The following is a 26040-nucleotide window of genomic DNA, read 5'->3' on the forward strand; positions in this document are numbered from 1 at the left end:
GCAAGAATCTACTTTCATTTGTGACTGCCATTCTTGAGCTTCTCTTTCAAAACAAAACCTCATAAAGAGAACTTATTTAAATATTTTTAATTAAATATTATAGAATCATTTAGAACAACAATAGAAAGCTGCTCAGTCTCCCAAGATCCTTCCACGTTAACTTCACTAGCTACAATTGTTTTGGGTTGTATTTCAACAATATTTGGAAGAAGGTAAGTTGCCCATTCTTATTTTATATTTACTAAGAATAAATAATGAAAGCATTCCAGAAATACCAGAAAAAAATGGAAAATAAATAGGCCAAGACTTAGTAATTAGGCACAATTCCCTAATAAAATTGTTATTAGCTGTTTAAAATATTCTTGGAAATGAATAGTACGTAGTTTTACTGAAATAGATATTTTCAGTCTAGTATGAAGGCAGGAAGGAAGAAGTGAAAAGATATGGGGAAAAATAGCAAAAGTCCAATGCAAGGAGCAATGGATGTGACCTTAAGAAAAATATACAAAGAGATTATTACCCAGATATGTGAGAAATATATTGCCCTGACTGATCAACTTACAGAAGAATTTCCTAACAGGCTGTGAATTGTATTGGTGAAACAAGACACTTCAGAAAATTTGAAAAAAATTGTTTTAATATTGTCTGATAAATAGACAGCAGATGAAAGAGATGAGACAAAAAAATAAAATTGAAAAATTTATAGTTTCTTTTCACTTTGTGAACTGAGCTTTTTTTTCGTCCAGCACAGCATCAGAATTTATTTCCTTCCATTTTTCAAGCTCCAGGGCTGGACGAAACAAGCTCAGATTTTTGTGATCAAAGTTTTTTTTCTTCCACTTCCAGTGCCAGAATTTACTCACCACTACAAGTCCAGTAAAGGACTGGGAGGAAAAAGATCATGAAGATCTAAAGCATTTTCCCCCCTTCCTCTTCAGCCCAGCACTGGAGTTCCCTTTTGTGCATGGATGTGAAGAAAATTTCCCGTTAGTGAGAATGGATTGCCAAATGCTCAGCACGCAATCACAGGGACATTGCAATAGACATGGCTTGAGGCATGTGTGATAAGTCCCTTTTTTCAGCATAGTCATAATTTCAATTTATCTGAATGAATTGTATGGATTACCAGTAACCAACAGTAGGCAGGCACACATTATTGTTCCTGTTACTCTTTTACTCAAATAGGAAAACACAATACTCTGCTGCTGTAGACTCAGGATCTACTAATTTCATAGATGATACTATGGCACAAGAATTACTTATTTGGACTCTCAAAAAGTTAATGATAAAGATTGAGAGGCTAAAAGCTGGACTATTGGTGCAATATAACTGGCTTCAACCTACAAATTAACACAACTCTATTTATGCTGTTGGGATGAATAAGAAGAGTATGAAATGGAGGCTATTCTGGACTCCATGCATAAGGGAAATATTTGAAGTACCTGATATATTGGAAGGCTACCTAGAATCAGAGCAATGATGAGAAAATGCAGCAGACAGACAGGCCCTGTAACAGTTTCATCTGCTATCCCTAGGAAAACCCAACTATATGTGAACTATCATCTCTATAAGATGCTTGTACATCCCAGGACATTTCACAGACCAGATTGGTGCACAACATGGGAAGGGATAAGATTTTTCTGGTTCTATCTATTACTGGGCTACAAGACTAGAAGAATAGGATACACAGAGCAGCAGAAAGGGGGAGGGGAGGAATGTATAGCTGTGTTATAGGACTTGCTTAGGCAAAGAAAGAAAACCCTGAATCAGAAGTTTGTTCCTATGGCTTCTACCTGAAGATTTCTCTGCAAATGGGAAGGGAAACTGAAAATAACAGAGGAAATAGTATAGATGATAAGAGAGATGACTTTAACAAAAATGTATAATAAGCACTAATTAGGCAAAGAGGGCTGAAGCATCCTTTAAGTTCTGGCAAGTCACATAATATTCGGAAGCAACACACCTGCCTGATTCACTGGCGTATAAGGAGGGAGGACAGTACTTGAAAAAACTCTGTTATTGTAACCTATTTCAATAAAGTACAGGGAGTCCTGTTTTACTGAGTGCAACTCAATAGTTAAGTGGCTACTAATTGGAATATCTTGTGACCACAACTGCACAGCAATGCATACTGACTAAATGATGAACAAGTGATTGGGAGAGATGCTGTGAATATTGCAAATCTACACATTAGTTGCAGTTATTTTTCTTTGCCAACATTGTAACCGTCAACAAAATGAGTGAAAACTATCAAAAGCTATTCTTCATCCTTACAAGAATACTATTAGAAAAATTTCCCTACACTGAATACTGTTATCAAATAAGAGGGGACTTCCCCACTTTAGTTAAAATATTAAATTGTAATTCTTTAAGAAATATGAAGCAAGGGATTCAGTTTCTTAGCTTATATTCTTAAAGAAAGAAAAATCTACATTCAAAAATGTTTGTGCACTATTAGTTACATACATAGATTTCTAAATAGAACAAGGCTCCCCAAACTTGGCAACTTTAAGACTTGTGGTCTTCAACTCCCAGAATTCTCCAGCTAGCTAGCGAGGGAGTTCTGGGAGTTAAGTCCACAAATCTTACAGTTGTCAAGTTTGGAGACCTTTGAAATGGAATACATATTAGTATAATGCCTAATTATTTGAAATCTATTGCACTACTTTCTGGAGTAATCTTAAAGCAATTTGTAATATTACATCATCCTTAAAATAATATAATTTATGTCGTGTCAATTTTAGTAAGACAGAGAATAAATAAGGCAATCACTTAAGGAAAACTACAAGTATTTAAAAGAAAGCAGCTTTCAAGTATTTCCAAACATGATTTCTTGCAAAATGTGGATGGGGAGGGAGTTTTAAGTATTAATAAATTTATTAATCAAATTATTCAACCCTCCCCTCCTTCTAGTTGTTAAAATGAATTTGATTTTAATAACATTTCCATTGGTAGTAAGGTGAAGTTAAGGTTATACTCCTATTGGCAGCAAGGTGAAATTAGGTTACCTAATGAGCTTTTATTAGTAGTAGTAGTTTTGCCTTCGTGTTACAGTACAGGTTATTTGCTATGGAAACTCTTAGGGTAAAAAATTCCTTTTGACATACCACAGAGGGATTTGGCTGCAGAGGATTTAGTATTTTAATGGTTTTCTTATGCACAGTTAAAAGAAATGTTTAAGGTAAATAATATGACATTCGTCTGCTGACATTTGGAACTGAGCAGCAAAAGGCAGCATTTGAAATTGAATTATGTACAGGTAGTCCTCGACTTACAACTAAAACTGACCCAAAAATTCCTGTTGTTAAGCAAGACAATGCCCCATTTTATGATTTTTCTTGCCACAGGTGCTAAGTGGATCACTGCAGTTATTAAGTTAGTAACACAGTTGTTAAGTGAATCAGGCTTTCCCATAGACTCTCCTTGTCAGAAGGTCACAAAAGGGGATCCCATGACCCAGGGACACTGCAGCCATCTTATAAATATGAGTCAATTGCCAAGTGTCTGAATTTTTATCATGTGACTATGGGGGATGCTGCAGTGGTCGTAAGTGTGGAAAACAGTTCTAAGTCAGTTTATTCAGTGCCATTGTAACTTTGAACTAAATGAACTGTTGCAAGTCAAGTACCTGTACAAATGATGAACATATAATTGCTAAAAGATATAAATGTTATTAAAATTTGAAACTGAACAAGAGTAAGTAAAGGACTGTATGATAAAATGAGTTAAGAACTTTGGACATATTAATGGAATAGTGAGAAATTTACGTGTTATAAATTAAAATTATTAAATACCAACAATACATCATTATTAATACATGTGGCTCCAGAAAATTTATCTAAAATATGTAAACGATAATCAAATTTATGTTGGAAATATGGACAATATTAAGAGATATTTTATTATGCCTGTGGATATGCAGAAAAGCTAGATGATTTGAGGTTCAAATGCCCTAATTCAAAGAATTTTAAAGATTAACATATAACCAAAACCAGAAATTTTCATCTTAGATTGATGGATAAATAGTTGGGGGAAAAACATCATGGCTCAGTTTCTATATATGACGAGATAACCTGTGCTAACCCTGGATCATCATTTCAGAGATATATCTTCCATAAACAGAGAAACAAAAGGATCAAAGTTATAGCTGTTAATCAAGGACTATCTATATTTCTTCACTGGTATAACTGAAATGACTGACATTCATTTGAACGATTAATGATTAGAAATAATCATTGGAAACAGAATGTATAATGCATTTAAGTATTTTAACAATTAAAATATATCTAGTAATTTGAAGATATTTTAGAAACAAATAATTCTTTAAAGGAATGTGAGAAAAAGTTCCAACACAAAATTTAAATATTTCAAATGATGCATTTCCGTAATTTAGGCATTCTAGAGCTGATGCATATTTATGCAGATTGTGTCTCTAATAATAAACAGTATTTTCAAGTATGTTTTCAATATATTTCAATATATTTTCAAATCAGCAGAAGTGCTGAATTTTTCAAAAGTTGGTATAGCCCACTCAAAATCAGAGCACATTGTACATTGAAAGCTAAATCTAACAAGAGGTACCTCAGACTAAATCTCTACACTGAATTACAGGAAAGGTGCCAGTTACTCAAAATCTGATGAAAATGTGAATTCAATCAGAATAATGAGATAATGGGAATCAGCTTAAATAGGTCATTCAGGAAAAAGTGGCTACACACATGTAAAAATAAACTCATTAACAGGCACCCAAATCAATCTGAAACATTGGCTCAATTAGATGATTTGTTTTCAGGATTTAATTCAAAAGAGTGGTTTAACTAAAACAAATTGAATTTTCATAGAGCCATGCTGTTTAATTAGGATAGAACCTCATATTGGAACTTCATGTTGGAAACATATGGGAGTATGTGCCCATTTACTCAGAAGTAATGTCCCACTGTGTTCAAGAAGATATCCATACTATATGGATATATAGAATTGCAATTTTAATTATATTTCAACAGAGATTGTCTCCACATGATGGCAAGTTCAACTCCCAACAACTGCTGGCCAGGACAATCCATGGAAAGAGATACTTAAATTTGTTGCTCAGAAGAATTTGGAAGATCAGCTCCCTAAGAGAACATTTCTGCAACTTCTCAGATCATAGAAAAAAGGGGAAAGTAACTATTTTCTCAATGCTGTGTTTCAAAACAATGCTGTGAATATTTTTAATACAGCTTTCATTAGGCTTAATATTAGTTTACAATAGTTTAGCATGACTACCAATAGTTGCATATGGATTACTAGAAACAGTTTTTTCCTTTCCCTAACATCAAAAATGTCATCAAAAAAGCACAACAAAGAATGTTCTTTCTGTGCCAACTCAGAAAGCTCAAACTGCCCAAGGAGCTGCTGATCCAGTTCTACGGAGGAATTATTGAGTTTATCATCTGCACCTCTATAACTGTCTGGTTTGGTTCTGCAACCCAACAGAACAGACACAGACTTCAGAGGATAATTAGGACTGCAGAAAAAACAATTACTACCCACCTGCCTTCAACTAAGGACCTGTATACTGCATGATTCAAAAAGAGGGCTGTGAAAATATTTACAGACCCCTCACATCCCAGACATAAACTGTTTCAACTCCTTCCCTCAAAACAATGCTATAGAGCACTGCACACCAGAATAACTAGACACAAGAACAGTTTTTTCCCGAAAGCCATCACTCTGCTAAACAAATAATTCCCTCAACACTGTTCAACTATTTACAAAGTGTACACTACTGTTACTGTTAATCTTCTCATCATGCCTTATCACCCATCCCCTCCCACTTGACTGTTTCCTAGTATGATTTGATTGTTGATTGTATCCTATGACAATCATTAAGTGTTGTACGTTATGATTCTTGATTCTTAATGAATGTACCTTTTCTTTATGTATACTGAGAGTATTTACACCAAGACAAATTCCTTGTGTGTCCAATCACACTTGGCCAATAAAGTATTCTATTCTATTCTATTCTATTCTATTCTATTCTATTCTATTCTATTCTATTTCTATTCTATTCTAAATAAAAATAAAATATTAAATGTCATTAAACAATTTAAAAGAATTATATTGGCTCTTCTGCTTGCTAAAATTAAAAGCATTTTTGTTTCCTAATATTTAAGAAGCTAATACCTAATTTTTTTAAAAAAATGATATTAATGTGGGGGAGAGTCAAACTAATGTATTAAACTTTTTAAAAAAAAAAAACAGAGCAAGGGACGTAGGGAAATAGATGTATATTTTTCATATCACCAAATAATTTTTCAGTATTAATGAACAAGGTTGAAAAGAAACAATATATTCACTTTCTCAAATACTTTTTAAGCTGTTTCTCATTCATTTCTATATTTACAGTGAACTGTTGAATTAAGTTCCTTCATGGCATGAAGCTGCATTGAACAACTTATTTTCGCTTCTCATGCCCATTCAATCAGAATTCTGCCAAAGATATTCCCAGGCATACTTAATCTAACTATCCTGTAGATTTTGCATGTACTTTTGCTATTTTCCCTTTATATGGGGAAATAACAGCCTGATACCAATTCTGGGCACAGATGCAGCCTTTGAACACACATTAAAAACAAACCCTGCAGCCTCTCCAAACCATATTTAACTTTGCTCCATTTACATTTGCAGCTTTATCGCTTTTCAGAATTCTCACACCATTTATAGTTTCCTTTTAATTATTTTAAGTGGATACTAACATTTATAGCATTCAATTGTGACATATTATTGTCCTTACACAAACCCTTAAGAAACTTTTTTTCAGCATTCCTTTCATTTTCGATCCAAATCATTTCACTGTTTTTAAGTACATTCAGTCTCTGGAGGCTGAGGAGTAGAGTAGAGTAGAGTAGAGTAGAGTAGAGTAGAGTAGAGTAGAATAGAATAGAATAGAATAGAATAGAATAGAATAGAATAGAATAGAATAGAATAGAATAGAATAGAATAGAATAGAATAGAACAGAATAGAATTCTTTATTGGCCAAGTGCAATTGGACACACAAGGAATTTGTCTTGGTGCAAAGACTCTCAGTATATAGAAAAGATACATTCATCAAGGGTCAAGAATCATCAGGTACAACACTTAATAATAATCATAGGGTACAATAAGCAATCAAATCATACTAGGAAACAGTCAATATAGATCATAAGGATACAAGTGAAAAAGTTACAGTCATACAGTCACAAGTGGGAGGGGATGGTTGATAAGGAGTGATGAGAAGGTTAATAGTAATAGTAATGCAGACTTTGTAAATAATTGGGCAGTGCTGAAGGAATTCTTTGTTTAGCAGAGTGATGGTGTTTGGGAAAGAACTGTCCTTGTATCTAGTTGTTCTGGTGTGCAGTGCTCTATAGCAGTGATCAGACAACCCACAGGTGGCCTGTGAGAAAATTTTGGTGGTCCGCAGAGAAATGTCACTCCCAGAGCACCCCTCCTTAGCAATTAATCCAGGCTGTGGGGGAACACAAGGCTGCGCTGTCCACATGGCCCATGGGAACACAAGGCTTGCATCACTTGCATTAGGAACAACACGAGGTAGTGAGGAAAAAGGGGAAAGGGCGGAGGGGGGAACTTGCCTGGCCACAAGGTTGCTTCTTCTACTTCTTTCTTCTTCTGCTTTTGGCTGCATGCAAGGAAAGCAGCAAAAGTCTTTCTTTCTCTCCCCCAAACTCCTCCAGAAATGAGTCTTTGGGATCCTGCAAGGCATCCTGCTCCAAGAGGCTGCACCGGCAAAGACTCATTTCTGATGGAGTCTGGGGGGAGAGAAAGAAAGACTTCTGCTGCTTCTGCTGCTTTCCTTTCATGAAGCCTGAGAACTCAAAAGCAGGCTTGGAATGTGGCTGCCTTGGAAAGGGTTGGGGTGTGCGAGGCATCTCTGTTTGTGTGAGACAGAGAGAGAAAGAGAAAGAGAGAGGGAGGGAGGGAGGGAGAGGGAGGGAGGGGGAGAGAGAGAGAACATCACTAGCCCTCCTACATTAAATCAGATATCTCTTTCTCCTCTCCCTCTCACCAATGTCAGCAAGCCACATCAGTCAAAATTCACATTAGTGGTCAGCAGGATTTAAAATAATGAGTTTGGTGGTCCCTGAGGTCCAAAAGGTTGGTGACCCTTGCTCTATAGCGTTGTTTTGAGGGAAGGAGTTGAAACAATTTATGTCTGGGATGTGAAGGGTCTGTAAATATTTTCACAGCCCTCTTTTTGACTCATACAGTATACAGGTCCTCGTTGGAAGGGAGGTTGGTAGTAATTGTTTAGCTATCTTCACTCATATCCTAAATAACTTATTTCCATAAAATATTTATTCTGCCTCTTTTAATGTAATGATACTTACACTTGATTAATGCATGTATTCCTCCTCACAGGTGAATCTCCCAGAGTTATGATTCTTGGAAAACACAAGAGGATTTTCTTTTTTTAAACATCAGACTGGTTTTACTTTTCCCACACTAGTCCGTGATTTTAGCTGGGGATTTCAGTGCCAGATATCATCTGACAATGAAGTTCTCTTTTCATATTTTAAACCTCCTCTGTATTATTTACACATGCTGCTTCCACTCAATCTTTGCCAGTTGTCTAAAGATAACTTTATCTCCTGCAGCTAAACTATAGCATTCTACTTAAAAGCAAACTCACTCAGACTATACAAATATACAATCCTTCAACTAAGAGATACTGCAAATGCTGTATTGGTTACCCAATTTTTAATCTTTCTATGCAGTTTTAATATTCAAACAGTTCATGAATAGTCAACATCCTTGAAGCATTAAATGTTTATTACATACTCACAATGCCTTTTCGAACTCTATAGGTGTTGCTTGTTGAATGACTGGAAATTGGAACTGGAATTTCCTTTACTAAGTGATATGGTTATAAAATGCAACATCATACAGCATGTTGCTTAGCAATAGCACTTCAAATTTCCTTCAAATTTCTAGGTTCTACTATATCACATGACCTAAAATGGACACCTAACATCAAAAACATCATAAAAAAGCACAACAAAGAATGTTCTTTCTGCGCCAACTCAGAAAGCTCAAACTGCCCAAGGAGCTGCTGATGCAGTTCTACAGAGTAATTATTGAGTCTGTCATCTGCACCTCTATAACTGTCTGGTTTGGTTCTGCAACCCAGCAGGACAGACACAGACTTCAGAGGATAATTAGGACTGCAGAAAAAACAATTACTACCAACCTGCCTTCAATTGAGGACCTGTATACTGCATGAATTAAAAAGAGGGTTGTGAAAATATTTACAGACCCCTCACATCCCAGACATAAACTGTTTCAACTCCTTCCCTCAAAACGACGCTATAGACACTATATAATTGTTACACACCAGAACAATTAGACACAAGAACAGTTTTTCCCCAAACGCCATCACTCTGCTAAACAAATAATTCCCTCAACACTGTCCAACTATTTACAAAGTCTGCACTACTATTACTATTAATCTTCTCATCACTCCTTATCACCCATCCCCTCCCACTTGTGATTGTAGGACTGTAACTTTGGCACCTGTATCCTTACTATTTATACGGACTGTTTCCAAGTATGATTTGATTGCTTATTGTACCCTATGACTATTATTAAGTGTTGTACCTTATGATTCTTGACTCTTGATGAATGTATCTTTTCTTTTATGTATACAGAGAGCATTTGCACCAAGACAAATTCCTTGTGTGTCCAATCACACTTGGCCAATAAAGAATTCTTTGCACAAAGTCCCCAGTTATGGTCATTAAGTGAATAACTTGTGGGTTATTAAGGGAGGACTACACAACTGCATCTTCCTGATGACTTTCCCAGTAATAATTCTGCTTGTGGAAAGCCAGCAGAGGTCTCAAATAATGATCAAGTGACCGCAGGATACTGCTATTGTCAGAAACCAAGGCTAGTTGCTAAGTGCCAGGATTGCAAGTATGTCTGTGGAGGCAGCAAAAGCCAGAATATTGAAGACCTGTCATAAATCATTTAAACCCATTGAAAATTGAAATGTTAAATGAACAAGTGGTTGTGAATAAGGATCACCGGTACTTAAATCTATTCTAGTTCTCATCTCTCCAAGCAATGTATTTTCAAAAACTTCATTCAATAAGGCAAGAGTCTTCAAACTAGGCAAGTTTAAGATTTGTGGACTTCAACTCCAGAATTCCTGAGCTAACATGACTGGAGGAGGAATTCTGGCAGTTGAAGTCCACAAGTCTTAAAGCTGTCAAGTTTGAAGACTCCTCCAATAAAGAATGTATCCTAAGGACTATTTGCCTCCAGATAAACAAACCCAAAAATGAAGCGCATGTACATAGTAAACACATGCAGAGTTTCTTGTGCAGTGGGTAGACTGACAGTTTTATATAGGTGGTTCCTGAGAAAAATTGCAAATCATTTATTATATATTTATGGAGAAGGGATATAAGCATAATAAATGTTGATGTCAAAATTTCAGCCATCATAAAATCAGTTTGCATCTAGACACCTGATTAATGGTTCCAAACTTTTAAGATTTCTAAATTATCAGATACACTGAAAACAAATATTCTAGTAGTATAGCTTGCTTGCTGGGCAGATATATGGAATTGAAGTCCATATATCTTAAAAGTTGACAAATTTGAAAACTCTTGATCTAAATAGTAAGGTATACCTGAGTAATAATGGGTTATAGTTTTAATAAGACAAAAACCAGTTTTGTGGGACTGCCAGAATTTACGTTTTAAAATTAAAAATAAATGTGTCATCCTGATAATTTCAGAAGTAAACTAGCAAATGCGAGTCCAAGTTAGAAAGGAAAATAAGAAAATATGGTATAAGTACCAATTCCAAGCAAAAAAAAAAATTGTTATTCTTCAGTGTTATTCTTCAATGTATTCTACACATGCAACGCTTTCTTTCCCTTTATATTTATCTTTTTAAACATTATATTAGGCTGAATTGCAAGCTATTTTTACAATATATACAGTTGTTAAATATAGGGAATTAAGACTCTAAAAATATTTAACATTAATTTTCTTTCAAATTATAGTTTAGCAGTTTTTTAATAACTACTCATAGTCTTCAACATACAATTGCGAGTGTAAAATTTCTGTTGCTAAACAGAATTATGACCCATTTTATGACCTTTTTGCCACAGATGAGTGAACCACTGTAGTTATTAAGTGAACCATGCAGTCAAGTGAATTTAACTTCTTCCATTGAGTTTGTTTGTTGGAAGCCACCTGGGAAAGTTATAAAGGGTGATCACCTGACACCATGACAGTGCGAATGTCATAAGTACATGCTAGTTATCCAGCACTTGAATTTTGATCATATGACCATGGGGGTGCGGCAATGGTTCTTAATGTGCAAACTGGTCGTAAGTCACTTTTATACCTGCTTATCTTTTTCATCAGCTCTCATAACCTTTTAACCATGTTGTCAAATGTGTTTCAATTATTTCTTAATAGATAAGTGATTACTACACCCACAATAGATTAGATTGAGTTCTCTACACTTTTGAATGTTGGTTTTCCTTATACATATTAATATTTTATCCTAATAATTCAGCCTCCTCATTCCCTATTAGAAGGCTAATAACAAAAAAAAATTACATAGAGAAATTGGCTTAACAGACATAAACTTAACCTGAATAAATTGCAGAATAGGTAAACATTATGTGACATTGGCTTAAATGTTTCCTAAATTAACATTTAACAACGGGCCTCAAAGCACAGAACTTGTTTAATTTAAATCACTTTCTAGTCAAATTATCCATTACTCAGTGGAATTGGACAAAATCTCCCATTATCAATATTCATTAGGAAAACAATAACCATGAAAAATCAACCAACTTGGAATAAAAAATATGCATGCATATACAAGAGAAATGCTAGTGAAACCTACCTTAATTGGAGCAGTACTAAATTTAATTTTTCTGGTTGGTGGGATTTTTTCTTCGTCTGATAATCCACTAATTTCAAAAGATTCGTTGTCATGGATAATAAAGGTGTTATCATCACTATCTTCTTGATCATCCTCTTCAGTTCCAGCCTCCCAATCAAAATTATATATTGATACTATCTTGTGGACCTTGCTATCAGTATCCCCAGATCCATGAGAGCTCCAAAAATCCTCTGGTTCTTTTTGCATTTCGCTTTCACTTCTATCTTCAACTGAAAATGAAGCTACATGGAAAGCACTGTCCTGGATAAGGACAGGGTTTCCTGGCATTTCTAAATTCTGAGCTCCCTCCAATACCATTTTTTGCAAAGAGGATGCATTAGATTCTGTTTCTGCCTTAGTCTCACCCATATCCTGTTTGTCACAACTATCCACTACTATCTCTTGTTCAAGTGCTTCAGAGGGCCCAGAAGAGGCACTTTTAATTTGTGTTTCACTTGTTTTTAAAACAGACAAAGTGCTTTCTGACTTTTCATTAACTAAAGTAGGGGTTTGTAGAGAATTCTCAAGAGTTACTGAACTAGTATTCTGTGTTGAGGGCCAAGCACTGGTCTCTTTTAATGGACTAAAGCTATCAAGACTTCCAACTGTGGGAGACAAATCTTTGTTGACTGCAGACAGGTTTAGAGGATAGTGGCCAGTTACAGTAAACTCTTCACTGCTTTCTTTTTCTGAAACAACTACATCTTTTTGTGAGTCAATGTCTTCAAACACTGCACTAAGTTCAGTCACAGTTGGAAAAACAGCCTCTGTTTTTGAACTAGAACTGTCCATTGCAGCTTCTTGGGCAGTTTCTTTGCTTGACTTAGAAATACACAATTCAGCTTGCTGTTCATCAACAGAGACTGTTTTCTCCTTCTTTGGGGAACAGTATTTGGAAGGCTGTGTTTCATTTCTTTTAAACTCCTTCCTGATTTCAGTAAGTTTGGAAGACTCATCGTGCATAGCAGCAAATCTACTAATCCTTTCTGAAACAGAAGCTTCTAATTGTACAACTGATCCATCTGCTTTCTCCACAATTGCTATAGGTTTGTTCCGTCCTTCAGGGGATAGTAGACTACTTCTACGTTTCACTTTTGTTGTTCCCTCAGCATTCTCACTAGGCTCTGAGCCCATTTGCATGAATAAATTCTTAATCCTGTTGACATTGGAGCCATATTGCCTTCCCCTGGTTTGCTGAGTTTTTCCTACTGCTCCTTGTTCTTCATCAAAGTTCCTTCTCAGGGCTTGGAACTGAGCTCTATAAGTATTCCTGTGAGGAGAGGCACTTCGGTTGGTTGATTTTTCCCCTGAACCAACTGGCTTCATGTTTATGAATTTCAGAAAGTTACACTAACTTCAGAAAGTTACACCAACATATAAAACAGCTAGCTAGGTCTGGTTAGAATTGAGGATGCATTTAATAGAAAAGAGATTCTGTCCGAGTCATACTCTTAGGTAGCAGATAATCTTCCAGATATGGATTGTAGTAATGGGGGGCGGGGGAGTGGAACCAGATGGGAGATGGCAGGTGATGTTTCAAAGAAAAAGTTGGTGTAACCTGCAATACAAAAAATAGGATTTTGACTTGTACTTGGGTTTGCAGCTTCCATTTATGTGGTTTATATATTTATTTTGTAACACTTGGCAATAAAGCGAAACATTACAAATGCTGTACCTTATGAAGTAAGCCCACTTCAGCTTGGCAGATATTCATTCTGAATATCCCACTGATAATTAGGTTCTTGGAGGAAAGGTAAAATTCAAAGAAAATAGAGACTTTTTAAGCTTTAATGATAGTGATAAATATTATACATTCAGGGCTTATTTTAAAACAAGATTAAGTCAAGGCTCAGTCTCTTTTGAACTCCATTGATCGAGCTTGAACATTCAAATTAAGACCAAAACAATTTAGGTATATTTCTCTCACAAATGAATAATTACTATGTCCCATACTTGAGATTAAGGAATAGAGATTCTATGGAAGATTAAGTTTAAAATCCTCTTTTTTCTGTTAGTCATTTGATATCCTGTGAATAGGTCCATTACCATATCTTATAACACCATGGAATAAGTCTTTGAGAAAAATCCAACGATTACAAGTTCATGTATGTTGGTGTTATGAGTTCATTTATATTTATGTTACATATTTTATCACATGTATTGTTTCCCTATTTTATATAGCATCTTGTTATTTTGTATTATATAAATAGCATAATCACATAGAGAGAGAAAGAGAGAGAGAGAGAGAGTTCAACTACAAATATTTTCTTCTATCGCTACTACATATGGGCCTCAAACACTTCAGACAGCATGCAAATGGGAGAAATTTGCATTAAGGCACACTTCCACTAAGGAACGACTATTTTTTCCTGTGTGGATGCCTATGATAGCATGCCCTACTCACCAGTTTCAGATATAAACTTCCAATAAAATGCACAACTGGATGGAAAATAACCAAAGAAACTGCATGAAACAGTATACAGCTCGTGCTCATAGATATCCACCTCAGATTGAATAAATGTCAGCATACCATGGAAAATCTCAGGGAGCAATTACAATGTACCATCAACACCAGAGCACACTGAAAGACTAACAATAACCATCGAGAACAGTTCCCAGAGACATGCCAGAAAAAGGAAAACTGAGCTACAAGCCAAACTATTGAAACTAAATCCCAGAACCAAAGAAGCAATGGAACCTGAATATGTGGTCAACATGTCAGCTGCCTACTATCTACTGCAGAACACAGTTTTCTACAGAAAGGCCCCAAGTTCAACACAGATGATACTAATCATCTAGAATTCTTTCCAGCCCTAGAAGAAGCATTTAGAACCACAGAATTTTCCACAGAGACTCATAAAGCATAAAACTATCATACTACAGATCAAAAGGAGATTGAAAAAAATAATTCAAAGCAGAGGACAAGCAGCATTCAAAAATATAAAGAAGGACCAATCTGTTATCATCCCACCAACAGACAAAGGCCAAACCATAGTTATTATGGACAAATTCCAACACATATAAAAAGGCAAAGAATTATTGGAAGACAAAGAAAGTTATACCCTAGTAAACACCAATTCAACACAGAAACTAGACAACCAGATCAAGGTAACTCAGTGACCTTACCAAGAAAAGAAAAATCACTAAAAAACAATAATGCTGGATGAAAAACAGTGATCATTAAAGAAAAAACATGATGGATGAAAAACAGTGAACACTTGATTTTATGGACGCCCCAAAGGCATACCTCTTTGGCTAATTGTATCATTACCAGTAACCACAATCTACAACACTGTTAAAGAATTAACAAATTAGCTTGGATGCTTCACAAAGGGAAATATATACTCCAACTCCCCAATACAGTATCTCCAACAGATCAAAGATCCAACCATAGACAAAGATGAAATTATGGTCTTATTTCATTTCACAGGATTCTTCACATCTGTATTAAATCATAACACTAGAACACAATACACCCTACATAACACACCAAGACTGCATTACCCAGAATAAGGAATTGTTGCCTGACCCCAATAATGGAACACCTGAAATCTACAGCATTCCCACATATAGAACTAATGTTTGGCTCCAGTACAACTTATAAGTTTGTTTAGTGACAATTTGATGTTACAACATTGAAAAAAAGTGATTTATGAATGAAGGCAAATATATTTGTCCAAGGATAATGATGCAAGATGGAATTTGGGTCAGTCATTGGAGTTTTCCGAGCTTTTGGACTCATGCTGGAGCCCATCTTTAGGGAACCTCTCTCTACTGGAATATGTGCTTTGGACTATTTTGTGAGTCATATTTATGTGGTGTTGGCTGATTAGTGTCTTGATGACTGGCAATTGACTGTTGTTTCCTTGAGCTGCCAGGCCAATCCCCTCCTAAGTACTTGATTAGCTGGGGGTGATTAGCATTGCTATTAACTGACAAGGGGCCCATTTCCCAGCCTTCAATCATTTCCCTAGCTATTTTTCTCACCTTGCCATATTCTGACACAGCTCAGAACCCACTGTAGTACCCAGCAAGCTAAACAACTGAAGAGAAGTACCTACATGAACAATTCAAGCAGAATGGGTACCCACAAGGATTTATTACAAGATGCCTGCGCAAAATGCAAAGGAGAGAGAGAAAGACTAATTATATAGCACACTCTGCCATGCCTAAAACATTTTGGAAATGCTAGAACACAGTTTCTGACATCTGAAGTGGGCATCACATGCCTCCCAGAGGCTGCCATGCAAGGATGAATTGTGCATTGTGAAGATCACTGGGAGGTGACAGATACTTCCAATGTAATATACCGGATCTCCTTCATGGATTGTTCCTGGGATTATGTAGGACAAACTGAGAGGAAGCTAACCACCAGATTGCAAGAGCATAAACGAGCAGTCAGATGGGGTCAGGTGAGACTCTTTGGAAGACTCACATTGAATGAATGAAGGAAGGACACACATTTAATTTTGCAGCTATTAAGGTCATTGGCCATACAGGTACAAAGATAGCCAGGGAAATGACTGAAGCCTGGGAAACTGGCCCCTTGTCAGTTAACAGGAGTGCTGATTTACCACCAGCTAATCAAGTACTTAGAAGGTGAGAGGTTGGCAACACAAGGAAACAACAGCCAATACCCAACCCTCAATACACCAATCAGCCAACTGGAAGGCACCACATAAACATGACTCACAGAATTGCCCAAAGCACATATTCCAGTAGAGAGAAGCTCCCTGAAAAGGGGCTCCAGGATAAGCCAGAACGCTTGGAAGAGTCAATCTCTGGTCCCAGTGACCAACCCAGATTCGATCTTGCAAAATTATTATGACTGTTTTTTATACTTATGACTGTTGCTGTGTCCCAAGTCATGTGAGATTCCCCTTTTGTGACCTTCTGATAAGCAAAGTCAATGGGGAAGCCAGATTCACTTAACTTACTAACTTAACTGCAGTGATTCATTTAATAACCATCTCACATACAAGTAATCTATGACAATTGAGCCCAAAATTTTTGTTGCTAAGTGAGACAGTTGTGAAGTGAATTTTGCTTCATTTTATGACTGCTCTTGCCAGAGTTGCCAAGTGAATCACTGCAGAATGAATTTAAGTTCCACGTTGATTTTGCTTGCCAGAAATAGCAAAAGGTAATCATATCACTGCCCCCAAACATTATAGCCATCATAACTATGTGTCAGTGCCAAGTGTCTGCATTTTAGTCCCATGACTGTGGGGATGCTGCAATGTTGTAAGTGTGAAAAACAGTTATAAGTAACTTTTTTTCAGTCCCTTTGTAACATTGAATAGTCACTAAACAAACTGTTGTAAGTCAAATAAACATCTTAGTCATAATAAAAAAGTGCCAACTAGAGAAAACACGCAAGATTATCAACATCTTCAAAAGAAAATTCACAGACGAAGAAGCTGGAAAAAAAACCGTGCTCTCCTTCCTAGATATTCTCATCAGCCTAGCCAGTGAAAGCAAATTAGAAGTACAAATTTATCAAATAACAACCACCTACACACACCAAGCGCTCCACTACCAAAATAACAATCCAACCTTCTACAAGAGAAGTTGTGTAAAAATACTACTTGAAGGAGACAAATGTACTGCAGAAACCCTGAACATTGGAAAAGGGAAACATGTGTGTGTGTGTGTGTGTATACACAACATCTTCCAACAAAACGGATATCCATACAATTTTATCAAAAGTGCCTGACTGCTTAAGCTACCATAGCTCAACCAACAGAAGCTGTTAAAAGAAAATTTGGCCATTCATCAGAAATATTTCAGAAACCATCAATAAACCATTACAACCACATGGCATCACAAACCAACTAAAGCCCTCCAAAACATCTTAAGTAAACCAAAAGTCTCAGGAGGCCCAGAAGAAGAAAAAAACATACAACGTACAATGTAAGGATTGTTAACAGCCACTATGAGAGACAAACAGGGAGAAGATTAGCAGAGCCCATCCATGGACACCAAATAGCAGTCAGAAGAAATGCTAAACATTTCAAAACACATGGACAGATTCAACCATAGTTTCAATTAGCCAAGTCCAAAGAACGCCAGAGAATTCCTGGAAGCCTGAACTCAGATAACCTGACCATCAAGAGGCACATAGATATAAACATCTATACACCACTCAAAAGAGGCAATAAAAAGGAAAAAAGGAAGCAGAGACCAGAACGCCTGCTCAGTAGCAATTAACATTCATATGAGCAGAGATTAACACCAAGATTAACATTAGACCAACAATCCACATTAGATATCAACAACCAATATGGTACTTGTTTATTTACTTATTTATTATAATTTACTTATTGATCCTAAATAAATCTCTTCTTAAAAACCAGAAGTTGTGAGTGCTTCATCACTGGAGGTTTTAAAGAAAAGATTGGACAGTTACTTGTCTGAAATAGTATAGCTTTAGTAGGGGGTTGGACTAGAAAACCTCCCAGGTCCCTTCCACCTCTATTCTGATTAAATCAAGAAACCAATTCAAACAAGCTACTATTAAGTAACAAAACTAAACAATAAACCACCAAGAACACTCCTGCCCACTGACAGGGCAAAGCACTATAATACAAAAATAAGAACAAACCCCATTCCCTCCTATCACTAATGTTACCTAGTTTGATAATGAAATGTCTGTGGGAAAAATTACCAAGTTCACTGAACACTATATACAATGTATTTTGCTGCAATATTCCTGTACTAGAGCTTCACCAAGTGGTGACACATAATCAGATACTGTACCTTCATTTTTGTCTTACAGAAATGGTGAAATACACTCATCAGTGACAGGATCCTTTGAAATACCAACACTAAGGCAATAATACCAGTTTTTTGGAATGCCAATCAATGCATCAGCAAATGCACAAATTAAACACTGGCTTCAATAAATCTGAGTAAGAATCAAATACAAGAATCAGCAAAGAAAAATAATTTGGTATGAAAAGACTTGCCTGTTCCCCTGTTAGCCTTGTCAGCATGACAAAGAACTGGGAAAGGTTCACAGAAGTGGCATGAAGAATTTTAAGAATGAGAAGCAGAACACTCTCAATTTCCCAAGTTGGGTCTCAATATTAGGAGGTCAGCTGCATTTTGCAAACATTGACAATCACCCCTCTTAACAGGGAACCAGTTGGCAGCCTTTGCCATGGTGGATGGACAAAAAGGAGGAAATGATTGTTTGCTTCCAGCTTTAGTTAAACACATGACCAATAATAAAGAGAGCAAAATCTTTCCTTAGTGCCGTTTCTGCCTTCTCCGCGGTTACAATTCCGTCAACATCTGCGAGCACCCCCTAGAGAAGGTGCACAGATACATCGCTTGCCTGGCGCCCCCTCAGAAGTGGGGAAGCCTTTCAGAGCTGCTGGAACTCGCGCCCATATTGCATCCAGAATTGACGAGTCCGCCTTTTGCTCCACCGGCAAGGTTTGGATGTGGCTGCCTCTGCCCGTGTCCCTAAGCCACCTTCTGGGAACAAAGCTTGTTCCCTGCTCCCGCACGGCCTTCTTCCGTTCCAGTTCGTGAAGGGACGCTATTTAAAAGGAGGGACGCCAGGTAGAGAGAGAGAAGGAAGGAGAGAGAAACCCACAGGGTGAAGGGCTGCCTGCAATAATGAGGAGGAGGCGGAGAATACCGCTCGGTCTCAAGGCAGCGGAGGAAAAAAAATCACCATGCCCTTTCGGCGCCGCTTGCGCAAGAAAACCGCTAAGGAGGAAGTCTTGCGTGGGGCGAAGGGTGGGGAATTAGGAGCTCGCTAGAAACCATGTGGCAATAAGAGGGGGGGGATGCACATTTTCTCTTCTTCGGTTCTCGCGCTCTGCCCACCCCTTCCGCGTGATGAAAGTGAGGTAAAAGACTGAACTCCCGTGGCGGAAAACGCCGAACGGAGCGGCACCTTGCAACAGGGGATGGAGCACCGGTACCTCTGGATAAGCAATGCAGGATACCACGTAGGGGAAAAAAGAGCAAGCTGGCGCGGCTCTAGAGTCACCGCGTAGCCCGTCTGCTTTTGGGGGAGCAAGGGGGTGCGGAGTGCCGAAACAAAAGCGGTTCGCGCAGCAGGCACCCTACGCTCACTTTGGGCGTCAAAAAAATTACCATAGCTCGCTGCATGCCGCCCTACCCGGAGTGTGGGCGTTTTTGCCTTCTCTTCTATTCTAGGGCTGTTGCCGCGGCTCAAGCAGCCGTCCCGTTTTAATTACCATCGCTAACACCCCCGCGCACAGCACCACAGTTACGATCACTGCCACCTACCCGGCTTTTTGTCCGACACGACTCCGCAACACCAGTAGAGACACACTGCTGATAGGGGAGATAGTTCCTGCACTGGACTGTAGTCTTCGTTCTCTCCGCTCGATCAGTCAAGGAAGATGGGCCGGCGGGAGGAGGCTCCCGGAAAGCGCCCTGACAAACCCCCGAGGAGTCCGGGCTACTCTCGTCCACTTGAGCCGAGAACGCCTGACAGGTGTTTAACCTTCTAACGCGTTGCAATGGTTTGCTCCGCGGGAGAGAAGGCAAGGCACAGAAACCACGCTGCTCCTGCTGCTACCGCCGAGGCTACAAAAGCCCAGCGATACCAATGGGCCTTGCCGAAGCTAGCGGGAACGAACAAACGAACGACTACAGCTGAAACACTCGGACACTACAGCGTGGCCTCTTTTAGTACCTTCTGGCTACGATTTACCCCGCCCCCTCAATCAGTCCCACGCACGTGCATTCATTCTGAACGCTGCTGCGGAGACCGGCGCGCTCTTGCAATCAAGGCTAACTGCAAAGCGTTGGCTTTGACAGGAGGTGCTGAGAAATAAATTGAAAACAGTAAGGGTTCCTGGAAGTGTCCCCTGTGCTGGACTTCTCCAGTTTCTCGCAGCGACTTGTCACCCGCTACCAAAGGAAAACCCATCTGCAAACGTAAGATGGAGGCTCCCTCTGGTTGACATCCCCAGCTATTGAGACATATTTCCATCGCTATGGGCACGTAGTATTTTTGAACGCTAATATTGCATATAATATATCCAATATACCTATGAAATACAGTGCATACATATAAGCCCCAGTTCTTGGCACATAGTGTTTCTGAATACATACAATATTTCTAGTATATTACATATGCAATGTAGGCATATAATTCCCTGATATTAATACGCAGTGTGTCTGAATGCTGGAAATTATTAGAATTTTAAAAATTCTCTATATGACTTGTGCTTATTCGGGTCATCTATTGCAACATCCTCAGTTATTAATATAGTATGTCCACTTGTTTTTTTTACTAAAGTAAACATGTAATGAAAATGTAACAAGCAAATTTTAATTATATTTCAACATACATTGCAACTTTCTAGCCAATATATATGGCTAAAGTGAAATGTGTGAAATGACACAACTTTGCTGTTCCTTTCCATCACTTGTGAATGATCTGCACAGTAACAGCTGAAGGAGAGCAAACTTCACCTCCAAACATAGATTTAATCTGGCCATCTAAATTCAAACCATGAGTTTGATCATTCTTGTATAGGAACACTGTAAGCACAATTCTGCATAATGGTACTTCTTTGCAAACTTTTAAACTGAGTCTTGGTTTAAAAAGGAACAAATTATTCCTCTTTTTTTGTGAGGCTGTAAACTTTGTTTTACTCCCATGTTATATTCACAAAATACCATGAATTAGCAAACCACACATTTAGTCTAATAAATTGCGTGAACAGCCTTATGGTTAGTTTGTGGTTTGAATTAATTCCAGAATCTACATGAGGCTGCCCTAGAAGAGCATCTTAAAACAGAGCAATTGGGTAAGCAACTCCAACAGCACTTACAGATACAGATAATCAGAGTTGGAAGGGACCTTGTAGGTCATCTAGTCCAACACCCCCCCCCCCCGCCCAACCTTACACCATTTCTGACAAATGGCAGTCCAATCTCTTCTTGAAAGTCTCAAGTGATGATGCTCCCACAGCTTCTGAGGGCAAGCTGTTCCATTGGTTGATTGTTCTCACTGTCAGAAAGTTTCTCCTTGTTTCCAGGTTAAATCTCTCCTTGTTTAGTTTTCATCCATTATTCCTTGTCTGGCCTACAGGCGCTTGCTACACTTCTGCTCCACAATCTGCATTAGTTGCCAGGTTCAATTCATAGGACTTGTAAACCCTATAAACCTATAAAGCCATGTTCTTTGAAGGTCTATCTCTCCCCACTTACACCTACCCATTCTATCAGAACTGGCATAGAATGGTCGTGCAATTGGCAACTCCAAATTTCAAATAACAAATGCTCTGTACTACACATTGGCAACACCAAATACAAGTTAGGAGGAAATAATCTCATAGACTCTCATTCTGTCAAGGACCCAGGAGTACTTATCTTCCCCCTTCTGCCCTGTAATTGCAGATTGGCTCTCATCCTTCCCAGGCTTTAGGAAGGCTGTGCAGACAGGTCTCTCCCTCTGTGCCTTGGAGATATCTGGCAATGGTGGGGAGCCAATAGGAAAAATATGGTATGTAATTCAGGATCAAACTGTGGAGTCCTTGATGCTCTCTTAGTTTGGTTGTTTGCTTGCAGGCTTTTTATTACCTGATTAGGTAACATATAAGTGTTAATGAGTGTGGGATTTCCTCTCTTTTTATACAAGTAGTTGTTTTGGATTAGGGTTAGGTTAGGATTGGCTGAAATGGCAAAAATGACTACTTTGTTTAAAGAAAAGAATATAATTACTTTCGCTTCCACATGGAAACTGCTTCTGAAGTTCTTGCTTGATGTGGAAAAGAATGAAACTTTGATTTTGTGTTTTACAGATTAAACTGATAGATCTTTATAGAAATGACTGGTTCATTCTAGTATGGTAAAACAAAAAGTTGTGACCTGTTGTTAATGCCTTATTCTACTATAACAGAGAGAGTTGAAAGCCAGTGTTTCTTTTTCTTTCGCTATCCTTCCTCACCTTTTTTCTCTTTTTCCCTTCCTCCTCACTGTCCTCTTATTTGCTTTTGTATTTAGTATTTTATAATACCTTATAACTTAATACTTGCAACATTCCATGCTCACCTGTTTGCCTTGGAAGATAAAGCCTGTCAATACCACTGCAAGGATGAAGGCCATGATACATTGTCATTATTTTTGAAGTCTTGCTATCCATTGCTTTTAATTCTGTTTGAGTCCAATTCACTATTCCAGCTGTGTATCTAATGACTGAAACTGCCCAGCTGTTGATTGCCTTGATGGTATTTCCTCCACTGAGTGTGGACTTTAAGATCTTTTTCACTCTCTTGATGTATTGACCTCTATTTTTTTCTTGATTTCAGTGTGTTTGATATTGTCAGCTTGAAAGATACCCAGGTATTTGTAGTAATCATCTTCATCCAGATTCTTAATGGCATTTTCATGGGGCATCTTGATTCCTTCAGTTTTGACTATTTTTTCTTGTTTGATAGGAGGTATGGAACATTTGCCCAATCCAAACTCCATTGTAATATCTTGGCTATATATACGAATAGTATTGAGCAGCGATTCTATTTCAGATGGTGTTTTTCCATACAGCTTCAGATCATCCATATAAAGGAGGTGGGATAGTCTGTCAGGTGTTTTTGATTTTTGATAGCCTTGGTCTGAGTATTGTTGACAGAGGAAACAATGCAATAACAAATAGTAATGGTGACAGTGCATCTCCTTGAAGTCTCTCATCATTGACCTGCAATTGGTCTTCCATTGTGCCATCGATCTTTGTACAAAGCTTCTGATGCTTCTATTGACTCCTGTTATTTCTAGGCATTTGATTATCCAGTCATGTGACAGAGAGTCGAATACCTTTTTGTAGTCAATCATGCTACATTCAGATTGGTCTTCCTTCTCCTGCAGTTTTCCAAAATCATTTTGTCAATTTGAAGTTGATCTTTTGTTCCTCTGCCATTGGAGCGGTTTCGTTTCTGCTCAGTGGAAAGAGATTGTTTTCAACTAGATGCTGTTGGACTGCATCAACTACCACATCTATTAACAATTTGAAAGTTGTTGGTAAGCAGGTGATTGGCCTGTAATTGCCTGGTGCTGCCCCTTTTGCTGGATCTTTCATTATCAGGTAAGTTTTAGAAGTTAGCCACTCTTCAATTTCACCTTCTTGTAGTATGTCGTTAAACTGCTTAATAATGAGTGGGAATAAACCAGTTAGATGTTTCAACCAAAAACTATGCAGTTCATCTTCACCTGGTGCTGACCAATTCTTGATCTTCTTTGCTCTTTTCTCTACCATTTCTGCTGTTATTACTATTTCTTTCATTTCAACTTCTTTTTTATTCTTATCCACCTCTTTTAACCAAGATGCATCCTTGTTGTATTTCTTTGGATTATCCCATATCTGCATCCAGACTGCACTGTTTCTTCCTTGTGAGATTATTTATTTATTTATTTGATTTGTCAATTGCTTACAAGATAATAGGTATAAGTATAAACATAGTTATGAGAAACATATAAGAAAATAAAAGAAACAATAGGCCAGGGACAGTAGGCACTTTGGTGCATTTATGCACCCCCCCCCCTACACACCCCTTTCTTAGGAAAGGGGTGAGGTCAATAGTAGACAGTCTAAGGTTAAAGTTTTTGGGGTTTGGGGAAGAAACCACAGAGTTAGGTAGGGTATTCCAGACATTGACCACTCTGTTGCTGAAGTTGTATTTCCTGCAATCAAGTTTGGTGCGGTTAACCATGAGTTTGTATCTATTGTGTGCTCTTGTATTGTTATAGTTGAAGGTGAAGTATTCATTGACAGGTAGGACATTGCAATGTATGATTTTATATACTATACTTAGATCAGACTGAAGGTGGCATAGTTCTAGATTTTCTAGGTCTAGAATTTCAAGTCTGGTGGCATAAGGTATTCTGCAATGAGTAGAGGAGTGGAGAACTCTTCTTGTGAAATATTTCTGGACTTTCTCAACTGTGTTAATATCAGATACGTAATGTGGGTTCCAGATTGATGAGCTGTATTCGAGTATTGATCTAGCAAATGTTTTGTATGCTCTAGTTAGTAGTGTGATATTACCAGAGAAGAAGCTACGTAGGATTAGATTAACAACTCTTAATGCCTTTTTGGCTATGTAGTTATAGTGGGCTTTAGCACTTAGATCATTTGAGATGAGTACTCCAAGGTCCTTGACAGAGTTTGGATCATCAACATGATGATCCAAATAATCCAAAGTAATGACTGATTCACTGCAGTTTCTCCATTGATGGATTGATAGAAACATTTCTGATTGGATTGAAATTGGAGGTTCTGCCTATAATTTGCAATTTGAACTTTGTATCTGCTAATCTTCTTGGCTATTGCTGTTATTTGCTGCTTTATTATTTCCAGTGCTTCCTTGATCTTCCTTGTCTCTAGGTGATATTTCTTGATTAGGTATTCTTTGGTCTTCTTTTTCTTCAGCTTCTTTTCTTTAATCTGTTCTAGCTTGCTTGAATCTGATCTCAACTTGCTAATCTTATTTTCCAATCTAATCTTCCATTTTTGTGGTGCAGAGTTTAGTTTTTTTTCCTTTTCTGTTGATTTTGCATCCCAGATATTCAGTTATAACTGCAGCTGTGCTGTATATTAGTTGACTTGTTTCGTGCAGCGAGTTGGTGGTTATGCTTGATATTGCAATATTTGCATCTTTTAATGCTTGTGCTAGCTGTTTCTTTTGAACAAACTTCAATGCAGGGAGACTTATTCTGAGTTTTTGTGCTCTTCTAGATGCTCAGTTATTCTTTGTTTCAGTTCTTTTACTTCTTTCATTACAGGGGTTTGTTCTTCCTGTGGCAGAGGAGTGGATGCCTGATTTCTAAATGAAAACAATCTCTGTTGAATTCTTCTACTACCAACTTTCTTGGTTTACCTCTACATTCTGAATTACTTCTGGCAAGGCTTTGATTTCTCTGCCATAGGTGAACCTTTGCAGTTCTTCCAATTCTGCTTCTGTGAATACTTTATTGTAAATTGATATTGATCTGCTAGCCTCTGTTCTGTTATTTCTGATTCTGGATGTTGTTCTTTCCAGAACTGGTGCATTCTTTTCAAATATCCTCTTCTTGATGGGCTTGCTCTGTAATAACAGATC

General features: G+C 37.7%; 1 protein-coding gene across 2 annotated transcripts in view; it reads right to left on the reverse strand.

Moving 5' to 3' along the window:
• PPP1R9A (protein phosphatase 1 regulatory subunit 9A) overlaps positions 1-20529 on the reverse strand; it is a 107641-nt gene extending 87112 nt beyond the window's left edge. For both annotated transcript variants that reach the window (XM_087945405.1, XM_087945404.1), the window contains exons 1-2: positions 20219-20529; positions 11912-13508 (exon numbers count right to left, since the gene is read on the reverse strand). In XM_087945405.1, coding sequence (XP_087801531.1) covers positions 11912-13276 — 1365 coding nt within the window. In that variant the 5' untranslated portion in view covers positions 13277-13508; positions 20219-20529. The remainder of the gene's footprint in view (positions 1-11911; positions 13509-20218) is intronic.
• Between the last annotated feature and the right edge of the window lie 5511 nt (positions 20530-26040).

Source organism: Notechis scutatus, chromosome Z, assembly GCF_049901735.1.
Source record: "Notechis scutatus isolate UNSWTSFEM ecotype Mainland chromosome Z, rNotScu1.2, whole genome shotgun sequence".
Lineage (NCBI taxonomy): Eukaryota > Metazoa > Chordata > Lepidosauria > Squamata > Elapidae > Notechis > Notechis scutatus.